The 23,202-nt window shown below is 32.4% G+C and overlaps 2 protein-coding genes across 2 annotated transcripts in view; both read left to right on the top strand.

Moving 5' to 3' along the window:
* Nucleotides 1-17,520, top strand: part of LOC120774687 (transcription factor btd-like) — a 63,573-nt gene extending 46,053 nt beyond the window's left edge. The window contains exon 5 of the mRNA XM_040104418.1: nucleotides 17,479-17,520. Coding sequence (XP_039960352.1) covers nucleotides 17,479-17,520 — 42 coding nt within the window. The remainder of the gene's footprint in view (nucleotides 1-17,478) is intronic.
* On the top strand, nucleotides 14,951-21,509 carry LOC120774686 (uncharacterized protein CG43867-like). The gene is made up of 2 exons (XM_040104417.1): nucleotides 14,951-15,060; nucleotides 20,359-21,509. Exon 2 carries the CDS (start codon nucleotides 20,745-20,747, stop codon nucleotides 21,507-21,509), a length of 765 nt encoding a protein of 254 aa, XP_039960351.1. The 5' UTR covers nucleotides 14,951-15,060; nucleotides 20,359-20,744.
* The last annotated feature ends 1,693 nt before the right edge of the window (nucleotides 21,510-23,202 follow it).

The following is a 23,202-nucleotide window of genomic DNA, read 5'->3' as shown; positions in this document are numbered from 1 at the left end:
TGCCAATTGTCCTCTTCACATGACGTTTGACGTTTTACTGCATTTTTGCAAGCGCAAGTTTGTTGCCCAAAACAGCTTTAGTTTGCCAGCGCTTACAGTGTTGCTGTAATGCATGCGATTGTGGTTGTTGTTGCTTTCTCGTATGTATTTTCACTTTTATTATAATTGTGTTTGCATTGTTTTTGCTGTTGTGGTTGTAACATCACTATTTATTGCCACACAAATTGCTTGCAACGTGAGCATGAAATATTGGCGTGTTTTGCGGTTAAGTTGTACTGTTATTGATGCGGGCATTTTAAGGAGATTTCAGATTTTTTATGTGTTGTATTATTTGCTGTAATAATTGGCGAAATTTATGCACTTGGCTGGCATATTTATCATTGTGATTACTTTCGTGAGGATGATGAATGGTTACTTCGGCTTTTTGGACAATTGTGTATGCCTTCGGAGCTTGAAAACCTTTTTGTACTCACCGTACTTCTTATTTTAAAAATGTATTTTGATATGGTATTCCAAAATTGGAGCTCTTTGCTAGACGTATTAAAACTCTTTCTACCCGCACCTGTTCAGCTAAAGAGAATGACCATCACAGCCTTTAAACCTCATTGTACTCAGTGCAAATTACAAAAAAAATGGCAGGCAGTTAATCTAAGTCCACTTTGGTGATCTTGAGCATTTATTCCTAGATTCTGTATATCAATTAATTTATAAATCAGTTGAGAATTTCAAATATGTTGTCAATGAACGAAAAATGCGTATATGACTTAAATTTATGAACTGTTTTCCAAACACTTTCTCTTAAGTGAATTGAATTGTGATTAACACGCGTTTGTCGTGGGTCTAAAGCCAGGGTGAGCAGTTTTTAAATAGGTCTTTGGTTCTTCTACAGGTTCAGTTTATCATCTTGGATTTCTGGATCTAATTGTTTTATGGGTTTGATAGTATGGCGATTCAGGTAATGGGTTAGATTGGCGATTAGCAGGTTGGTTTTTAGAGAGAAAGTGTAGTAAAAGTAGTGATTGCAGTGGACTTCAAACGCGCTCTGTAGATCGTGAGAGGTGTTCTGAATTAGGTTTTTAGATACAGTTAAAACATGTCATTCTAAAAAGATGGGTCTAAACTGGTTCTATTTCAGTTAAGGTGAGGGTTAAGACTGATGGTCTGCAGTCTTTTGGAAGCAACAGGGTTGTAAATGGAGTGCTGTAGTGACGTACGAACACCTATCAAATCTTCCATATTTTCGGCTTATGAAATTCAGAGTTAAATGATACTCATTAATCTTTAAAATATACCATGAAACCTCCATTACCTCTTATAATCCACATTCTGCGCCTAAAACTCTACAACTACTTTAATGATACTTCGTACACCGAATTCATTGCATACTTTTAGATTGAACTATGTTAACTAGAAACTTTCCAGTTGCAAACAAATGCGCTATTTACATTCAAATTTAATTGTTTGTTGCTACTCAAAAATTCCATAAAACTTTGGCGCGCTGGCTGACTGTTATGAAAAAACCCACTTACAGTTTGCATACTTTTAAGCTGTTAACGAATTCCACTCTCAGTTTGCATACTTATAGGCCGTTAATAAATTCATTTCCATAACCAGTCTGTATGCCAGCGCAAGCGAATGAAAATAAAAATTATATTGAAAAATATAGTGTGGTAATAAATCTATGATGCGTTGCATACTTTTGGGCGCGGCTGCTATATAGTGATACATTTTTAAAAGCTACCACAATCGAGGTAAGAGTGAGGATTTTTTGAAATTTTTTTATTTTTAAAATTTCAATAAAAATAATTTATTTTGGAAAAAGTAACATGTTTTATTTGGAAAAAAGTTTTTGAAAATTTTTTAATTATAAATTTTTAATGAAAATAAATTTTTTTAATTACAAATTTTTAACGAAAATAATTTTTTTTTGGAAAAAAAATTTCAAAATTTTTATTTTTTTTTTTCTGGAAGTAAATTTTTAGAATGTGTCGTTCCGTTCGCATAGCAATTTTATCACGCATTTTTCGCGTTTCCGCTTATGCATTTCCGCTGCTGAAAAGCGAATTTATTATTTAAGGACATTTTTGTTGGCTTTCTTTTTAACTTTTGATTTATTTTTATATTTTTCTGTTATTTCTTATGCTTGCATAAAAGCTGATTGCCAAACTGTTACGGTTCGACTTGATTTGCTGCGGGTAAATCGTTAGTGTCAAAAGTAACGAATAGTTTTATCGATTGAAGATTAAAAGAAAACATATTTTTAGATTTATATTATTCAAATATTAAGAAATCGGTTTTTTTATTCAATATTTGAAACCGGTTACCGGGTAACCATTTAAGGTTGTTCTAGAAGACTAATTTCTGAAATTGAGGATATAAAAATAATAATCTAAAAATCGGTTACTTTGCTATGTGAATACTTTTTATCTGGTATAAATTAAAAAAAAACTGGTTCTGAATTTATTATTGAATAAATATTCATGTTTCAAATGAAATAATAACAACTATTTGGTAATCGTTTATATATTACCAGTTGCGGTTATTTGGTAATCGTTTCGAAATATTGTTCGTGCTTGAAAACGGCTTTCAAAAAGTTATTTTGAAGCATAAAATTTTATAAATAATGCGCCTTGTTTCTATGGAACCGATTATCAGGTACACATTTCATGTAACCATATAGTTATCAACATCACTATCTCGAAGAAATTTTAAATTTTTACTTGTGTTTTTAGTGCGTATTAATTTAACAACTAATAAAAATTAATTTTTTAAATAAAATAGGCACCATTCGGTAAAAATTGATGTATTACCACATTCGGTTAATTAATATTAGTTTTTAAGCACAAATCGTATTTTGAAAATGGCTAATAAAAAAGCGTATAAAATTATAAAAACTGTATTCAATTTTTATAAAACCGATTACCGGGTACCCATTTCATGTACTCGTATATTTTTCCACATCACTATTCCGACGAAATTTCAATTTTCCACCCGCATAAATACATATGCAAATAAATGCAGTCGCTTTCGCAAACATTCACACTATATACCAACACTCAACGCCCATGCATATGCAACAGTTGCCGGCGTATTCATATTTTCAACACACCGTACGCTTAACGGGCATATATACATAAGTAGTTACATTGTATGTAGAATATTTGCTTCGTGTTTATCATGACTTGTTCTATTTAAATAGACACAATGAATGGCGTACAAGTCATTGCGCCTCGATGTAGGCAATGCATTATATTGAGATGAGCAATAAGGTGAGGATGGTGTGGCGGGTGTAAACAAAGCGCATCTATGGGAAGTGTGTTAGTATTTGCATGGCTTTGTTGCAATGTACTCTGTTTGACTTACACACATATATTTGCCTAGATGTATGCTTCAATAGTATCAGTTTGCAGCGCACGGGCATCCTGCGAGTGACAGTTACACGGAAGGATACGCGTAAGCGATCGAATGAAGTGAAATGAAGGCAATGAGAAATCGGTGTAGGCTATGTGAAGAGGTGGCATGCAGAGGGGCTGCTCGAATAAAATGGGCGTTGAAGCACACATTTTTCCTATGAATGCAAAATCTGTAAAACATTAAAGCACACACAACCGCAGCCTTGCAACACGGATGCTGTAAATATATAGGCTTGCATAAAAATTGCCATATTTCACCTACATATGTCATTCGTGATAATAGTAGCTGCCGGCGCTGTGCTTTATCATTGCCTACATGTAGGCGTTGCACTTTATGTTAACTTCAATGCGCTACATTTCGCCTTCGAAAGTTTTTTCAACTAAAGAGTTAAAGCTTTTGAAGTACTGTGCAGGAAGTTAGTATCTCTGGTTGTGTATTGGCGGAGTTGAAGTGCATTAACCGACTTTTAGGTTAGGTGAAGTATGCATACATGACTTTTTTTAGCTTACCAAGCACTTTAAAAAGCGAATTGCTTTATGAGGCAGAAAATCTTTCGAAGAAGAGTTGTTGTGGTTAACGTAAAATATAGAAATTCAAGCCTTTTGTCAGTTTTTTTTTATATTTTTGCATACCTTTAGGCGACATTTTTCTTAGTTTTTTTCTTAATATAAATAGTTAAATGAAACAAATATTGTTTTTTAGATGCATGAAAATATTTTACAGAAATTAATTTAAATTTGGTACAGCTCAAAAAATCTCTACATACTTTCAGGAGTCCAAATGTTTAATTTCCATAAAAATGCCTTGAAATCAATTGAAATACTGTTTCTTGGACTCTTATTCAGGAATACAAATACAGTAATGAATTAAAACTAGCACAGACTAAAAAACTCTGCATACTTTTAGGATCGCATATGTATCATTTATATAAAAAAGCTTAACTACCTTAAATACAGAACTAAATTTATTTTAGTATAGAAAAATATTAATACTAATCTCCAATATTAAATATATGCATCACTGGGCAACGAGGTTTAAATTATCTGAAGCATACTTTTAGGCATCTGACTGTTCAACATCTCGAATTGCTTTGCTAAAGTGTTTTATATATGAGCGTCATTCTTAAAATCTATCATATACATGTATATTTAAAAAAATTATTGTGCATATTTATAATGTATAGTTTTAGGCGCGTTATTGCTCAGAAATTGAAATTGCTTTACTAAAAGATTTTAACTGTCACTGTTCATAAAATTACGTTTTTTGTTTAAAAAAAATCTATTTTGCATATTCATAATGACAATTTGCATATTTACAACGTATAATTTGAGGTGCATTATTGCCCAGAATTTGAAATTGCTTTACTAAAGTATCTTAGTTGTGATTGTCAATCATAATATGATATATTTTATTAAAAAAATATATAGTTTGCATTTAATGACAATCTGTAGCATACTTGCGGGTGCTAACATTTTTTTATGCATGAAATTTTTGTGCAAAAAAGCAAATATGTGTTAGATACAAAATTTTAAAATAAAAATTTACAAATTTACAAATTACTTCAGGGTTTAAGGTTTCAACACCACACAAATACATACTTTTAGGCGCAAAATAAAGTCATGATATTTGTTTTAATACATCAGGTATTTTTGCAAATATTGAGAGTTTAAAATCCTTTGCACGCTATTTTGAGATTATTTCACACAGCTTCTCCGACTTACATTTTACATACTTTCAGGCGCTTTATGTATATTAAAGTATTTCAAAACATTACGCTAGCTCCCAAACACATTTAAATAGTTTCGTTTCGCATAAACAAATGCTACATATGAAAAACGCTTTTGTTTGACTTTCTGTACACCCCCTTCATCCGCAAAACCGCAACCCCAACTCTTGCCACACATTACTTGCCCCATGGGAACTCTTTATGGCCGCACATTGCCAACCAACAACAACCACAGCAACAATTTGGCGGCGAAATTACCAACACATTCATACTTGAAGTCGCTTTAATTATTGTGGAGTGTATTTTGATGGACGCACTAAATGATCGGCAATTGCGTATACGCAGTGGCACACACATGCATATAACCAACACCAGTTGTGCATGTGTGCGAGTGTGGGGGGTTGGGCGGTGAAGGCGCAAATGTGTTTTATTATTCCCTCAGCGGCGCACAACTAATGCGTCGGACAACTGACTGACGAATGAATGCGAATTAATGAGTGAGTCGCACACCAACACATATTTCATTGAGTGTATATGTGTGTATGTAGACATATATTAACGCATATATGTTTATTTAACAGCATTAATAGTGAAAATGAGTTAATAAGTAGGCCAGCGGTAGACAAAGATATGCTTATATAATATATGCTGCCTGCTTTCGGGCGCACTAATTACGCACAAATACATTTACAGTAATGATGAATACATATGAGTAAGAAATACATATATTTTATTTATATAAGCGTAAATAATGTTATCTTAACACAACGAGCGACATCACTACATAACCGTACACACACACACACATTTATGTTTATGTAACTGTATTAGCTTGTCACTTCGCTGCTGCGTGCGCATTTAAGAAACGGCAATGAGCAAATGTTTAACATCAAAAAATAATTAACACCATACGCAATTCAAGAAAGAAGAACAAGAAAACCCAAAAAGCTTTCAGTGTATGTATGTGTGTGTACATATAAAGACTTCCGCATGAATTGTAATTACGTAAGTAAGTTGCCAACCCGCAAATATGCGGATATAAAGCAGCAGCCTTGGCAATTCGATGACAAATGTGCTTTAAGTCGGTCTTGCTGTACCCGAAAATATTAAAATTCCTGAAAGTATGCTTTAAAAATGCTTGAAGATTTTATAAATCGACGTAAGGCATTCTTAAATAGCTAATTTTTCTGAGAACTGCTTGTGTAAGCATAAATGAATGCGTATTTGCATTTTGTTGGCATAATAAACCTAAAAGTATGCAATAAATATTTACAGATGTATGTAATTGACGGTGTTTAAGCGTTCGAAAGTAATTTAACTTAAGCCTGTTTTAATTAAGCGCAATATATTTAAGTAAATATATGTAGCTCTTTAAGAACTGTTGACTTATTGAACCTGAAAGTATGCTTTATATATATGTTAAGAACTTTATTTTGACGTTCAAAAGTGACTTAATTCAGCTTAATTTAATTTAATAATAAATACTAATGCTATACTTAAATAAATATAGCATTTTGAGAACTGTTGAACCTAAAAGTATGTTTTAGATTTATGCAAATGATTTAAATAACAGTGTTCAAACGTTCGAGAATGATTTAACTTGGCTGAAATTGCTTACTTAAGTAGTAATATTCATAAAAAATTCAGTTGGAAAACTACAGGCTTATTAATTCAATTATAACGCCTGTTTGCAGGCAACAACTATTAAATTAACGTTTTAATATACAAATTTTGGTTCATTTTACTTAAATAAATACAGTTTATGTTGAATATGCATATAACTAACTTATGTGTGCATAATAAACTTTAGAAACGCCTATAAGTAGGCAACGATATTATTAATATTTAATTATGCTTGAAATTGGTAGAGTTTTAGAGTGTACTTAACTATGCCGAATTTATTTACTTAAACGTAATTAAGTACGCATTTGCGAATATTTGGTTTATAAAACCTTAAAAGTATGCTAAAATCACATATAAATTATTTCAATACTTGTTGTTTAACCTTCGAAAGTGACTTAGCTATATTAAGATTATTTATTTAACTATAAATAAGCACGTTTTGCAGAATTTGTAACTTTTTGAAGGCATATAGGCAGTTATTACGCCTGTGGGTATGCAAAAGGTTTTAATTTACGTCCGTATATTAAAATTTGTGGCTAAGTTTGCTTAAATATATCAAGTTTTTTACAAAACTAGCTCATTTCGGCGTGATAAATATTCAGAATATCTGAAAGTATGCAATGATAATATGGCTCTGTAGCAAAACTATATGGTTCTAACATCAGCAATGCTCTCAGTTGCTTTGCAGGCTTCTTACTTATTATTTCAATAAAAAGGAGGATTTCGATATGGAAATAAATAATTTTTAGTAAAAAAAATAACACTAGTGGTTATTACTGGCAAGAAAAAAGCATCTAAATGGAAAAGAACGATGCTAAAAAATTAAATATTTATTTCAAAAAATGTATACATTTTTATTTTATACGTTTTCTTACAATATTATTATTTTTCTAGTTTTACTAAAAAAAAAAACATTTTCAGAAAGGTCTTTTTTTGTTGCAAAAATTTTAAAAATTTTCTACTTTTAATGCTAAATATTTTCTTTCCTTATGAACCTTCCTGCAACCAATATAATTATCTTGCAAAATTTAATGTTTTTTCTTTTTTACAAAAAAAATTGTTTTCAAGTACCCACTCTATATGCTTCATTGCCTGTTGGCAACAGCCCACCACTCTAGCTTGTACAAAATTTCTTCAGCAGAATTAAATGCCACATTTCTCACACACAAGCTTCTACATTGCCAACGCAGACCAGCATTTTTTATAAATTTCTTTTATTTGCTGCTTTCCATTGACTAGCCGCAATTGTTGAGAAAATGTGGCAACTCACTTTCCAAATGAAAACCGCAAGCTGAAAAGTCTTGCCATTTTACAATTTAATATATAAAAATAGACAGCCGGCCGAGAGCCAGTCAATGCACTCAGACGGTGGGTGCAGACCACGGACCCACTTTTCTCAAACGAAAAATGCCAACGAAGTATTCAAGCGCCACAATAACCTCCCTCAACGAACGGAAAGTGGGAAATGTGCGCACTCTTCCTCGATTGCCTGCCTGCCAAATACATTGAGGAAGTAATTTCTGTGGAATGTCACCGCAAAATTTGTTTACTGCAAATATTTTCGTTCGCTTCATGATGTATTTGTTAAACCACTCGAAATATATTTCGACCACAAAATAACTTATTGTCATTTTGTGCTGATGAAGGAAGTTATGCTGGCTGCTTTTTGTGACTTGATTTTCTTGTGCGCCGGTGCTTTTTTGCGCTGGCATTGTTGTTTTGCATATTATCTGGGTTGGGCGCAGTATTTTTTATGCTTTATGAGATGTCCTATCTCGAAAAAGTGCCAGTCATTTGTAGTTTTAATACAGCAAATAGTTTAAGCTTTTTAGTTAGAGTGGTAAGTAAGGCGATGGTAGGTAAGCAGTGTTGCTAAAACGCAATTTATTTGAGTGAAGTTTTGTTAAAGCATACTTATGGGCGCGTTGTGAATATAGTTTGCTAAAGATAGGTCTAGTCAGGCATTTTGTAAAGAAAATACAAGAAAAATAATTAGTTAAATGTATTATAGAAAAAGCGATAAACAAAAATTAAAGCATACATTTAGGAGATTATATGACAATTTTGCACTTCAAAAATGTTTATGTTGAAAAAAAATTGTAATTATGTCTTTCAGAAAATAATTTTTAAAATATACCTCCATAAATATGTGAATACTTGCACATTTTAGCATGAAAAAAAAACTTTTTTTTAGATAACCGAAGTATATGTTTGGGCTATTTATTTCAAATTTATACAAAACCTTGTATTAACTGCTGCCACATAAGATTCTGATGACAAAAAAATGCATTTACATCTAAAACTAGAGTAGTTGTAAATTTAAAGCATACCTTTAGGCTCAGAGAATAAGAAAGATTCGTTTTTTTTAATAAAAATAAGCATTTTTACACTTGACTTAGCCAATGCAACCTGTGAGCTCTTCATTTATTAGCAAGTCTATTGAAAACAATTTTTGAAGCATACTTTTACACGCTCGAAATATAAATTATACAATTTATTAAATATTCGTTCAGCTAGAAATATAATTTTTCAATAAAAAACGGTTTTTGAAGGCTTGAGGGTCATATTTTTAAACTACTGAATGAAAATAGAGCTTTGGTAAAGCGTTTTCAAATAAAAATTATTTATGTAAAGAAATTAAATGTTTTGTATTAAATTTTTTCTTTTTAATATTGCTTAATTTTTTTAATATAGCTTCTTTTCTCAAAATTGTAATCGTTTTTAGAAAAGACTAGAAGATGTTTTCAATATAACGCCTGTGGTTGGGCTATAATTTCTAATGTAATGCGATTGCGGTTCAGTTTTGAAATTTTTTATATCATAATTGGAATGAAATTCCTGCAAAATTTTATTTTGATAGAAAGTTTGAGGGGCTTGTTTATTTAAAACCATTTTTTCATATAAAAACGCCTGTGGGTAGGCTATATTTTTTGACTTTTGAAATTTTTTATGTCGTATTTGGAATTGAAATGACTGAAGAACTTTATTTTAATAAAAAGTTAGAGGTCTTTGCTTATTTAAATTCATTCTTCGCATAAAAACGCCTGCAGGTAGGCTATAGTCTTTACATTTGTGATTAAATATAAGGATTTCTTTATTTTATGTTCTATTATTTGAATAAAAACTACTGTAGACATCTATTTTGTTAGAAAATTACCGATTTTAATTTATGAAAAAACTCTCTTTAATACAAAATCGCCTGCGGGTAGGCTACACTTTACAATTTTGCTTAAAAATGTATGCTATGAAATATTAGAGTGTTATTTTCGACCTGAGCTGCCATCGAAATTTATTTTCGACAACTGCTCATCAAAGCACCGACACCAGCCCACAATTATAAAAAGAAATCGTGCATAAAGCGTCCATTTCTTTAAAGCTACTATATATTTTACAACAATTCACATTATACTATTGCTCCTTCTCAAATACTTGTTTTGCATCTTCAGCACCATCTCTTTGACTGCTTGCCCACCCATCGTCATCAAAATTCCACGCTGACATGCCTTAAGCAAATGCCAAAATTTTTGCAACCCACACAAACGAAGAAAATTTTCACTGTGGCGTAGACAATTTTCTAGCTGCCATAAAAATATTTCGGTATACATGTGTATAACTGCAAGTGCGCGCACAAAAGTAGGCAAGGCGGAAGTGAAAGGCAATCTGCGGTTGGCACTTTCACTTGGCATACACTTGGTTATGTTTTGCATGTATGCATATATGTAAATGGTTGTAAGTGTGTAACTGTGTAAGTTTTCCATTGCACGTTATGCTGTTTGCGCCCGAATGTATGCAAACATATTTTCTGTGTCAAAATGTGCTCATAACAGTATATTGACAGCCGGTGCAAGCTTATGCCACACCCGCCACACATCTTACTTGTACTCCAACTCCTTGCTTTCTACAGCCGCTCACTACTTCTACAAGCTAACGCACTTAGCATGCTAGTTTCGTGCTTCCTTTTTCAGTACCACTCAGCCTTACTTCCTCGTTTTGCCTGTACGTGGGGTAAATAACCCTTTTCATCTTTGATAGCCTCTTTGCCTGGTTGCCACACTTCATCATTTAGTCTTTCGTTTTTTTTTTTTGTTTGAAGGTGAATCTTATAATAATGTATGAAGTATGTTTATAAAATATGTTGCCTACTTTAAGGTGCTTCAGTGTGTGGGTAGTACTGAAATTCTTGATTACAGCAGTATCCGTTGCGTGTATCTCTGCTGGATTTCTAGTTAAAATGGCTTTTCACATCCACCTCACCATACTTCATTTGACAACTTCAGTCAACTCCACTATAACATTCTTTTGGGCTAACGATGCTTGGTTTATACTATACAATTACTATTGTAGTAATGTCAAATATTCGCTTTTGTGAGGTTAGATCGTGGTCACAATAGCACAGCGGAGCGTTCATTCTTGAGACTCAGCATCGTAAGAAACCTCCTTCTTCTTACAACCGCTCCCGATCATTAACCGGATTGCCCAATACTAAATTTCTTGTCTCCATGTACTTCATATCTTGGTCTCTTTTGCACCTTCAGTCTTCTTCTGTTCTGGTAAGATATGAAAATATATATATATATGTATATAGCACGGCTTGTATTAGCGCTGTCTCTTTGTTCGGCCCAGTTTTGTACGGCTTGGGTCATAAGTCCATAGCGCTTGTCCAGCTATCTCTCTGGATTCCAATATTCATATATTTCAAAACACTTCTCTGACACATTTTCTTTTAACTACTCATTTCTCTTATCAGAAGGACCATCTTTAACCTTCTCTGCCTGGTAGCTGTTCTGGATCTTTCCCTCTCTCCACCTGCCTTGATATCTATACTGCATACTAATTAGGTGAGATCCATTCTTATATACCATATCATAAAAGCATTGACTTAAAGCCACTTCTTAAGTATTCTGGATCATAGTCTGATAAGATCTGGCAAGATCTCATTCACTATTGTCAGATTTTCTTTTGGCAACCGTATTTTTAAGTCTTTATTATAAGAATCGAGACCTTGGTTCCACGATTTTTTCTTCAGTTTTGTAACTTTGTGTGCCCTGTTCTTATTTCGGATTGTTGTGTATGTGTCTCCTATTCTTAGTTCGGATCTTTTTATATTTCACTAAATCTTAGTCTATTTATTAACCAATGGCCGCAAGCTGATCTCGTCAAAAACTTCTCCCACGTCCCTGTATAATGCTGCCGGGGAAATCATAAAGCCATTTTCTCAGCCACGAAGTCTACGTTGTCTACCATGATTCGCTTTCTTCAGCACTTTCAAAGAGCGTTACCTTCTTCAGATGATTTCTATGTTCTTTTTTATCACTCTACACATATGTTCTCCAATATGAAATGTTTGACTCTGAAGTCTTTTGGCTTTGTAAATATCCAGTAAGATCTTGATTCATCGATCAACGACGCTTCCTTATTTTATATTTCTTAGTTTAAGATGCTGTTTCCTGTATCATCTCAAAAGATCTTCTTTGCTGGACCTGGGCCTAGAAGTTCAGAACCACAGCTTTCATTTTGAGAATTCTTAAATGGAATTTATAGTCGTTCCACAAATGCTGACTTTTGGATTATTATGTCGTCAGCTCTGAATAGCTCGATGTTTATACTTGAGACAGCGCTTGATGCCTGTAAGATATTCGCGAACTGACTAATGCTAATTATTCCTTACATATTTGAAATAACAATACAAACCTCATAAACATGAGTGCATCAAAGAACTGTAAGGAATGATCGAGTCAAAAAGAGACAAAGACCTCTGAAAACAACCGCAGCCAACTTAGCTACATTTTAAGCGGATTTCATTCCTTTAATCCTGTTATGTATGGCATATGTGGAACCAAAGTTCTACGCGTGGTCAGCGTAGATATGTGTCCTTGTGCACTTAACCTATAAGTATGTAGAAGTACTCGAAGTACTCGTCTTAGTACTTGTAAGTCCATATAGTATTTGCCTTTATACATTTTCTCTCGTCTCACTTGGTGCTAATACTACAAGTAATGATAATAAGCGGATTGCATTTGCGGTGAAATTTATGAAATCTACACTTACACAAAATTCAACGCAATGTCGCATCATATGCTTGCTGTAAGGTATACATTGAAGACACTAGAAGGTATGAAAAACCAATAATCTTGGTTAGCGCTTGTTTCTCTGCTAGAATCGTTTCTAACTCAGTATTCCTTCGACCAGTCTTTAAAGATTTAATTAAAATATGTGCAGGGAGCAATATTAAAGCTAAAAATTTCTTAAACGTTGCCTACATTTGTGCGCGCACATCCTCCGAGACCTTTAAATTCACTGCCGCCTCAATTTTCTCAACGAAATTAATGGGCACCCGCTGTGTTGACACCCCTAACCTTTCTGTCCAAAAAAAAACTGAAAAAACGAAAGAAACATTAAATGAAGAAAGCAAATGAAATGAGCAATCATTTTGCTAACGTCAACGTCACAGCCTAAAAGTATGCTACAGCTGTTGTAGATTACTTCCGCTGTTAACTTGTCGCTGTGCCTTATTTGGTACACACTTACATACATAATCCGTCGTTCGTTTCGTGTCGTGTCTGCTGCTGTGTGCGAAGGACACTATAGGAATTTATTAAATTTGACGTTTGAGTTTTGATTGACGGTTGTTTGGGGATATATTCGTGCTCTATTTTCAGTTATATTTGGCTGTAACTATTAAAAGGGAAATTTTTTGCTGAGCGCGTGAGCACGACAAAGAGCAAAAAGGCGAAAGAGAGAGATTAATATATGAATATACTGGGAAATTATGGTTTTCAGTACGCAATGGCGCTTAAAAGTATGCTTAAGTTGTGGTTTTGTGCTTAAATTTTTATATTTTTATGCATATGTTTATGAAGATATTATAAAAAAGTGGCAACAAAAGAGTAAGCAAATATTGCTAAATATATATTAGCTTGAGAGCTTGGCTTCATAACGCACAAAAGTATGCTTCAAATAGACTAGGTGTCTGAAATTAGCTAGACTTATGCAAAAATTATTGAAAAAGGTTATTTAAATTTGTATTTCTATTTGTTATTGACTATATTGAAGCGCCGAAAGTTAGGCAAAACTTTCACAGCGACCAAGACTATATTTTGCAGTTTACTTTAAATTAGCTGGCAGTATGAAATTAGCTAAATTTATACATTTCGGATCAAAGATCATTTATAAAAAAAAAGAAAAAATATATATGCATATACTAGTTCTATTTACTATTTACTTCATTGAAGCGCCAAAAGGTAGACAACATTTTTATAATTCCCAAAATTATATTTGATTGGCTTATTTGTGAAATTATTAAAATTCAATCGCTGCTTTTAATACATAAAATAGTGTTATAGTGTCATTGCATAACTTAACGACCCTAAAAGTATGCAAGATTTAATGAAAAAGCTCTTACTAAAGTCTTTTCTATATTTTTCATACTAAATGGTTTCTTAATTTAGCTCTGTACAACTATTTTTCATAAAAAATAGTAATTCAGAATAACTGCATAGTTTGCGGCTGCAAATATAACATATAATAATCATCTAAAATTAAAATTTTACTTTAGTTAGGTCATTTAGCTGGATTCCATTATATTAACAAACTATATGAAATAAATTATTACCAAAATATATAAAATAAAAGAAAATTAAAATTCGCTGCATACTTTTTGGCTGCACTTAATTGCCGTCTGTAATACCCAATCTCTAATATATTACTCCTTAACCCTTTATGACCTTTGGTCTGTATTTGAACTTGAATTTTTCCATCCTTCAAGCTGCATGCAGCACATAATCTACATAACCTTTAGCTGGTCACTGCTACTTTCCTTATATCACTACTCCACGTACGCTTCACTACCGTTTCAACGCCTAAAGGCATGCAAAGAATTTTGCGGTCACAACAAAACTAGCCACAACAGCGTATTTTACAAAAGCAGTGCATAGCTACGCTCTCTCACTTTGCGCTCTCTCATTTTCACTGTCTACTTTCGTCGCTGCTTCGTAACTTCTCTGCGCAAATTTCCCCGTTTTTCTTTCGCAACATCTGTTTGAGGGTTGACGTTTTTGTCTACGAAATTCCACGCAATACAGCTCGGATTTGCTAAATCACAACCACGACTGCGTTGCTGTTGTCGCTGGTCTGACAGTTGAATTTTTGCTGTGAAAGGCGTTGCGTGTCTCAAGGCGTACTAGCGCGTTCGTGTGCACGCTCTGCGGTGGCGTAGCGTTTTTTTCGTGCGCGTTTTATTACCGATACAAAAATATCTTTGTGAAATAAGGATTATTAAAGTGTAACCAAGTGAAAAGGTAGTGAAAAAAGTGCGCAAACGAAATTATTGCCTACATTTAGGCTTGTGAAGAACACAAAATAAGAAGATTATCAACTCTATTTGTTGTTTAATATATTTTTTGTTTGGCTGCATACTTTTCAGTAGTGCTTGGCTGGTTCGTTGGTTGCGTTGTCTTTTGATATACGCTTGACAGACTTTTGTACGCAATGCCGAGCGTTTAACTGCGCCTTAATTTATGCATAGAATTTTAAAGTTAAAATAAACACACAAGCAGTGACGTTGTGGTCGTTTATGCCTTCCTGTGCTCTCGTTTCAAGTGTCTTCCGCTTTTTGCTGCTGCTTCAGCTTTTCTGTCTTCTATTTTGTTGCGCTTGAGCTAAAGCAGTAGGCATACTTTTAGGCATCTAATGGTAGTGCTGAAGTTATAAGTACTTTCTGCTAGGCATATGCTTGGCGGATTAACAAAAGCAAGCAAAGTGAGACGTTACTAAGCATTTTTGATTGCAGATGTGGCGTTGGAGGAGGGGGAGGTACTGAGTACGCCTGAAAATATGCTATGCATGTTTAATTTAATGCTAGTTTTCAGTGGGAACTGCGTGAACAGATTTATTTTAAAGACTTAAGAAGTAAAATAACTTTAGTTCTTTAGAAAAATTAGAAATTTTTATAAAATTTTTGTCGAAATTCTTTTTCCAAAAATGAAAAAATAAGTTACGACAGTATTTTTCAAATAATTTTTTCATCCTGTGTAAGAAATATTAACTGTTAACATTATTTCGTGAAAAGAAGTATTTTATATGAAATTGCCTAAAAGTATGCAACTTAAATATAATTCAAATGTAGTTTAAATTTTCACGTGTATTAAAATTTGGTAGAAATAATGAAAAATTCATAAAAAACTTAATACTTAAAATTAGAAAAAAATATTGCGCGCTCAAAAGTATGCAAATATTTTTCGCTTTCAACGATTCAGATTGCACAATAAAAAAAAATTAAGAATTCACTTAAAGAAATGTCAATTTTTAAGAATATCACAATAATGCCAGCAATTTTTTGGCATTCTTTCTGTTAAAAAGTATAAATTTTCAAAATTTTGAATTTTGAAGTGTTAAAAAATTTTTAAATGCTAATTAAAGTTGAGCAAGATAAGATATTGAAAAGCAATTTTTTTTGGATATTTTTTTTAGAATTAGGTGAAAATTATTTATTCATTGATTTTGTGGCAAAATATGTAAATTAATTAAATTTGAAAGTAGTTGTGAGAAATAACAAGAAACCTCAAAGGTTTTACATACATTTTTGTAAGAATTTCTAGTCTACAGGCCAGTATATGTAAAAATTTTAAAAAGAAGCAAATTATTTTTCTAAAATTAAAAAAAAAAATTGTTTTATAAAATTAAAATGAAAAACGTTTCCATAATATTAAAAAAAGTATATTTTTCATAAGTTACAAAAAAAAAAATATTTTTCATTAAATTAAAAAAACAAAAATTTTAAAAAATTTTAAAATTGTTTTTTTTTTTTACAATTTCAATCTTTAACAATTTAAAAAATAACTCTTACATATTTTTGAAAATATAGTCGAACGATTTCTGGTCATATTTACCGATTTTGAAAAGTTTAAATTTTTTGAAAATTGAAATAAGGTTTTTTTAAAATTATGTAAATTTTTTTAAATAATTTGTTTGTAAACATAATTTGACATTTAAAAAAAAATTTAAACTGTATTTAGTCATGTTTACCGAATTTTATAATATTTGAATTAAAATTGTTGCTGGAAGTTTTTTGAAAAATTTCAGAATTAAAAAAAAAATAGGTTTTCTCATAACAAAATTTTAAATTTTTACAAAGAGCTGTAATAAAAATAAATGATTTATTTAATTTTTTTTTAATTTACACTTGGGTTACAAAATTAAAAATAAATTAAAATTTTTAAATTTTCAATGAAATATTTTATTTTTTAAGTTTCGGAAAGCAACTTAATTTTTAAAAATGAAAAAATTAGAAAAATAAAATTTTTTCAAAAGAAATGAAAATTATAATTTTTTGAAATTAAATCAAAAATGCGATTGAAATAAAAATTTTAAATTTTCACTGAAATTTGTACAGAATTTTTATTTTAAAGATTGGAGCCATATCTATAAAACTACTTTAAATAACTCTGGCGTGACATGCAAACAAAACTTTCCCACACTCTTGTGTGTTATAATCCCAAAAGTATGCTTGCAATTATTAAGCCTGTCTGGTCGCCGTCTGCGGCAAATAAATAAATTTACTTATACAATATTTTTGTTTTCACACCAGAAACCACAATAAATTCAATTGCTGCACATAAATAACTCAATTGCAAGCAACAAAGTAGCGAAAACAACAACAACAGCAACAATAAATAGCAAACACACGCAAACTAGTCTGCATTGTTGCATACTTATAGGCGGGCAAACGTGTCAATGTCAGTGTCGCTAGTGAGGCGTAAAAGCGACGAGAAGACTTTTGTAAGCGAACAAGCGCAAGCAAGTGCAATAACAAATAAATTCGATTATAGTGGAGGACAAGCAAAACAAAAAGTGCAACAGAAAGTGGAGCAAGAGCACAAAAACTTAAAAAAAAAAACATAAAATTTCATACAAATCAGATTCAAAAGCGAAAGAGAGTGTAGAGTGTTTAAAAAGAAAGATAGAGAACGTGAAATTAATAAAAAAATATTGAATACAATTTAAAAAAAAAAATTAAGTAAATTTAGAAAAAAATTTTAAAAAATTTAAATAAATTTAGAAAAAAGTTTTAAAAAAATTTGAAAAAAAATTGAAAGAAAAATTAAAATACTAGCTTCAAAAACGAAAGCGTACTTAGGGTGTGTTAGGGAAAAAACAGAGAAAATTAAAGAAACATTTTTTTATTAAAAAATAATAGCAAAAACTGTATAAAAATATTAAAAGAAATTTTAAATAAATAAAAGATTTAAAAAATTAAAAAATTAAAAAAATATTAAAAATTTAAAAAAATTAGAAAAAATTTAGAAAAAACAGAGAAAATTAAAGGAAAAATTATTTAAAAATAATAGCATAAAAATGAATTTTAAAAATATTAAAAAAATTTTTAATTTAAAATTAAAAAAAAGATATTTGAAAAAAATTTAAATATCAGTTTCAAAAGCGAAAGCGCTCTACTCTCGCTACTCCGTCCCCGGGATAAAGAAGAGAAAATTAAAGGAAAAAAATGTTAATTAAAAAAAAATATTTAAGAAATTTTTGAAAAAATTAATTTAAAAAAATTTAAAAAAAAAATTGAAAAAGAATTAAAAAAAATGTTTGAAAAGAAATTTAAAAAAATTGACAGATTTAATAATTTAAAATTAATATTAAAAAAATATGCATCAAGCTTAAGAGCTGGTAAAAATATAATTTCTGCTTGTGCATATGTTCACACTCAAATGCCGTTAGTTTTTCTACACAGTTATGTTATAGTTTCAAGGCAGCAGCCACTTGTTTGTGGTGTACAGAATGCCCGCACCGGTTAGGCTTCACGCCGCCCACACCACTCGGCTTGCAATGCACACATACATACGTGCTTATATATTTATGTGTGTGTTTTAGTGCCACACTCGCATTGTTTGTTGTCCAACAACTGGCCCTCACTGGCCGGCGTGTAGTCTGAGTACGCTGAACCCATGTGACTCGAGTGCGGGTTGTGGTTTTGCTGACGCTGGCAAACTCGGGTCACCAACCGATCCGACGCAACCAGTTGGCTCATCCGGTGACTGTCAAATGTGACTATGCTTGTGTGTGTGTGTGCTGTTTATCCAACCATAATTCACTAGAGTTATAAAATACAGTGAGCTTTAGACAGTTCAGCTAGCGCTGTAGTTTTTATGCACACATATGCACACACTTACTCATTGTGGAAATGTCGCCGCAGTCTACTCATTATACCGTTACTGCTTGTTGGTGTACGTTAGCTGACCGCTTCAGCTCGGTCAGTTGCAATTTTTTGTGCGGTTAAAATTTCCACGTTTTCTTTGAAAGGCGCAAATGTTTTGCGAGACATAACCTCAGAAAAATAAAATATATGAAGTGAATAATAAGAAAAATAAAAAAAAATTTAACAGTATTAAAGTAAAATAATTAAATTAGTAAATGAAAAATTCATAAAAGTAACTGTTAAACAAAGGAAACCGCGTTACACACACCTGCTTAGTTAATTATCATGTTTTCATATTATTTATCCACAAAAAAAAATAATTTTCCATGTGATGTTTTTGCACTGTATTTTTTATCGCTTGCTTTGTTTTCCTCCTTGAACAAAGCCGCATAAAATTAAAATAGCGTTCGCTTCAGAACTTTTACTTGAATATCTAATTTATAGTGAAGCAATTAAAAAAATATTTAATATCTTCTTTTTTAAGGCCTAATTGTAGGCAAACAAAAATATTAATTCAAATAATGAAAGTAATCAGAAGACGGGAATTTTAATTTTACAATTTAAATTTTTGTCTGATAAATAGTGTTGCAGTAAAATTTTTTAATGATTAAATATTACTCATACATATTAAATAAAAAATATTACACTTCTGCATCTGAAAGTATGCAATTATTCCATTTAGTCACTCTAAAGTATAATATATTTCTATATATTTTGATATATTCGAGAAAATTAGTGTCACCTTTAAGCCAAGAAATATCCAAGGGAAGCTGCACGAGTCAAAGAAATATCATAGCGCCTAAAAATATGCAATAAACATCCTTTATTTGCAAAAATTTCTTAAATAAATTTTTATAAATTTTAAACCAAGTAAATATATGAATAAAATTCGCTTTAAATGGAATGAATCTCTTTGGATACAGAACAGAGCACCCCTAAAATTATGCAAAATTTTTAAATTTAATTTTTAGTTTTATACACAATAGTAAGATGAGCATAGTTTGTAGTTTTTATAATATCCGGCTCTGGAGACGTTCAATTCTTAACAGTAGCAAACGAAAAATGGCATTTCAAACAGAACTGAGAACACCTAAAAGTATGCAATATATATGTTTTTAATTTTGTTGTATGAAGCGTGGTGGTAAAAGCATGTTTTGGTATGTGCTGGACACTCTCGTTCAATTTTAACATTTCACTTCAAAATATTCGTAGTTTATCAAAAGTTTCATAATTTTAAAAACCAAAAATGTAAAATTTTATATATATTTAATACGAAATTTATGCAATCATAGTTAAAAGTTTATATCAGCCACACCAAATGGCCAAACAAAGAGCCTTTCAAACACAACAAAAGTGTGCGCCAAAAAGTATGCAATAAATTTTTATTTCGCAGGTTATTTTTCCGAAAACAAGTTTGTGCATGAAAGTAAAGCAGATAAGTTGAAAAATAATTTCAATAGTGCGAACAATGCTATACAAATTGAAATAGCAATGTCAGCCTGAAAATATGCTTCAGCTCTTTACGAAATATGAATGATGAAACTAGCATACATATGTATGTACATGTATGCTCCGATGTCACTGATTTAATAAATATGATAAACAATGCGTTAAATAAAATTGTATGTGTAAAGATGCAGCAGTAGCGCCTGCAATTATGCAATGATTTTAAAGTGAAGTTATATTTTCTCAAAAGAATCGTGTTAAGAAGTGGTTTTATAGTGCAAAAAATACAATTACCAGAAAATTTAAGTGAAAAATATAATAAAACCACCAAAAATGGATGCTAATGTAATGCTTGTTGATGCCACACCGGCGCAATTGGAGGTGCAACAGCAGCACTTACGCAAAAACAGTATGTCGCCACCAATGCCAAGTGGCTCTGGCCTACACGCCACGCTAGACATTGACACCACAACAACCAACAACCATAAGCAGCAGCTGCACAGCTTGTTGCCAACAAACACCAGCAGCGCTGCCTCCACAACCGCCAATAGTGGTCAAACGCCCAATTCGAATTGCTCTTCGGCCGGCGCTTCACCATCAAAGCTGATGCTTGGTGGCGGTGTCGGCAGCGGTGTCAATGCCGCGCTCTTTCACCACCACAACAATCAACATCTGCAGCATCAGCATCATCATCATCACCATCACAACAGCGGTCACGCGCATACATTACACACGCTGCATCAGCATCCAGCCATTGTTAATTTGAAGCAATGTGCGGCTGGTGGCGGCGGTATGACAGGCGTGTGTTGCAATTTAAGTGGCTGCAGCTTGAGCGGCAGCAGCACACCAACGCCACCGCAACAGGCGCTGCATCACACACTCTATCCGCTGCTGGTGAGCGGTGTTGGCTCGAGTGGACCCAGTTCGTTGGTCAATTCGCCGGCTATGGGCAGGCGTAAGCGTTACACGAGCACTTCATCGAATTGTTCCAGTCAATTTAATAACAATTATGCAGGACTCGACATGGAATCGCTGGAGGATATGCTGAGAAAGGTGAATATTTTTGAATTGTATGGAACTTTGCATACTTTTGCATAGGCAAATGGCTTTTTACTTAGAATTTTGGGTACAAGTAGCAGTTTCAGTGAGGAAATAAATATTCGTAGCATGTGTGTCTTGCCAAAATAAAAAAAAATAAAAATACCAAAGCACTTTGTAAGTCAAAAATATGCGTCGAACGTATTTAGATATGTACTTTAAACGTTTAAATGTTAGATTGTAGTTTTTATAAAATTTCCCTGTGGGGAAATTTATGCTAAATGAGCTTAAATTAGCTTATTATAGCATAGTTGTGCATTTCGGCTGCAGATATAAGCTTTTCTAAAATATCCTACTAGGGAAATATTTTGGGAAATTTTTAGTTTTGCTGAATTAAATGATAAAATGAAGTATTTCTGCTTCATATATAAGCTTTTACAAAATTTCTTACTAAGGTAATTTTTGGGACATTTTTCTTTTTGCTACTAAATTAATAAAATGAAGTATTTTTTGTTTTCACAAAAAGAATTTAACTGAAACGTTGTGTAAACTAGAAATTACTTGGCGTTTACAGATACATACATACATACGTACATATGTACATATATTTTCAGTTTCTTGGTCAAAATGATTTAAACAAAAATCTTCTTGGTGTTAACAATAAATTCCCTGTTTTAAGCATATTAGCTGTATTCGTACGCATACATCACTTTTTTTGCTTACTACATAGCTATACATTACTTTCTGAATAGTATTTACTTCAGAAAGTTAACTCTTTAACTTGTAAGTTACATTCCTGTGCGTCCAAACGAAAGTAATCGGCAAAAAATGCCTTAAGTTTAATAAACCAAAACTGGAATTTACAATCCGTTCAACAACAAAAAAGAAAATTGAACTGAAATATTTGTTAGAGAAAAACTCTTGGAATGCTAAAACAAACTAACCGACGATTCACTAGAACTCCCTGGTTTATGTGCGCCAAGCCAAAGCAATTTCGCTGTATTTCAACGCCACACACTCTGTCGGGGAAATCCTATCAGCCAGGCCACATGTCGGCAATCAATGCGGCCAACAAGCGAATGAAAATAAAAATATCAAACAAAATAATAAAAAAAACGAAGCTGAAGAAAGGAGTCTAGTTAGAAATCAGAACGCTGGCACAAATGGCGAGTGATGAAACCCCAAAACGCAAAAGAATTCAAAAACATAAAACACCAAACTAACGAACTAAAAAAGGGTTGCATACATCAGGGAGCCCCTTAAGGGCGAAGCGATAAGTAGTTGCTGGAGCAGTTAAAGGGGGTAAAATATGTTTCTGGCGCTAGCGGCGCATGCTATGTGCTGACTTATATACCAACCGACATTTATTTAAATTTCTAGCCCACCACACACACATACATACGCGTCCCTGAGTGTGTGTGCGCGCATATCTTTAGCACTAAGTAAGCGTCTACGCTTCAATTAGGTTCAAGTTTGTGCGATAGCGCTTAGGAAAAACTGAAAAATAGCACAAAAGAAATGTGGTTAAGAAACAAAAGCTTGGAAAAAATTCAGAAAAATGCAAAAAGTAGCAGAGCAGAAGAGTGCCTTGGACTGCTAAGTAGCTGTGCTGCCGCAAAAGGATCGCCCATAAACGCCTGCAGCCGCAGCTAACTAGGGTAATGTGTTACTGCTGTGCCCCAAACCAAAAGTTGCGCCGTCGTCAGCACAACGGTATATAATCAGCTGTGTTGTGATGTGCGTTTGTGTAAGG

The sequence above is a fragment of the Bactrocera tryoni genome, chromosome 4 (assembly GCF_016617805.1).
Source record: "Bactrocera tryoni isolate S06 chromosome 4, CSIRO_BtryS06_freeze2, whole genome shotgun sequence".
In the NCBI taxonomy this organism is placed as follows: domain Eukaryota; kingdom Metazoa; phylum Arthropoda; class Insecta; order Diptera; family Tephritidae; genus Bactrocera; species Bactrocera tryoni.
Note: the sequence above shows the minus strand (reverse complement) of the source record. Positions and strands in the feature narration are given on the sequence as shown.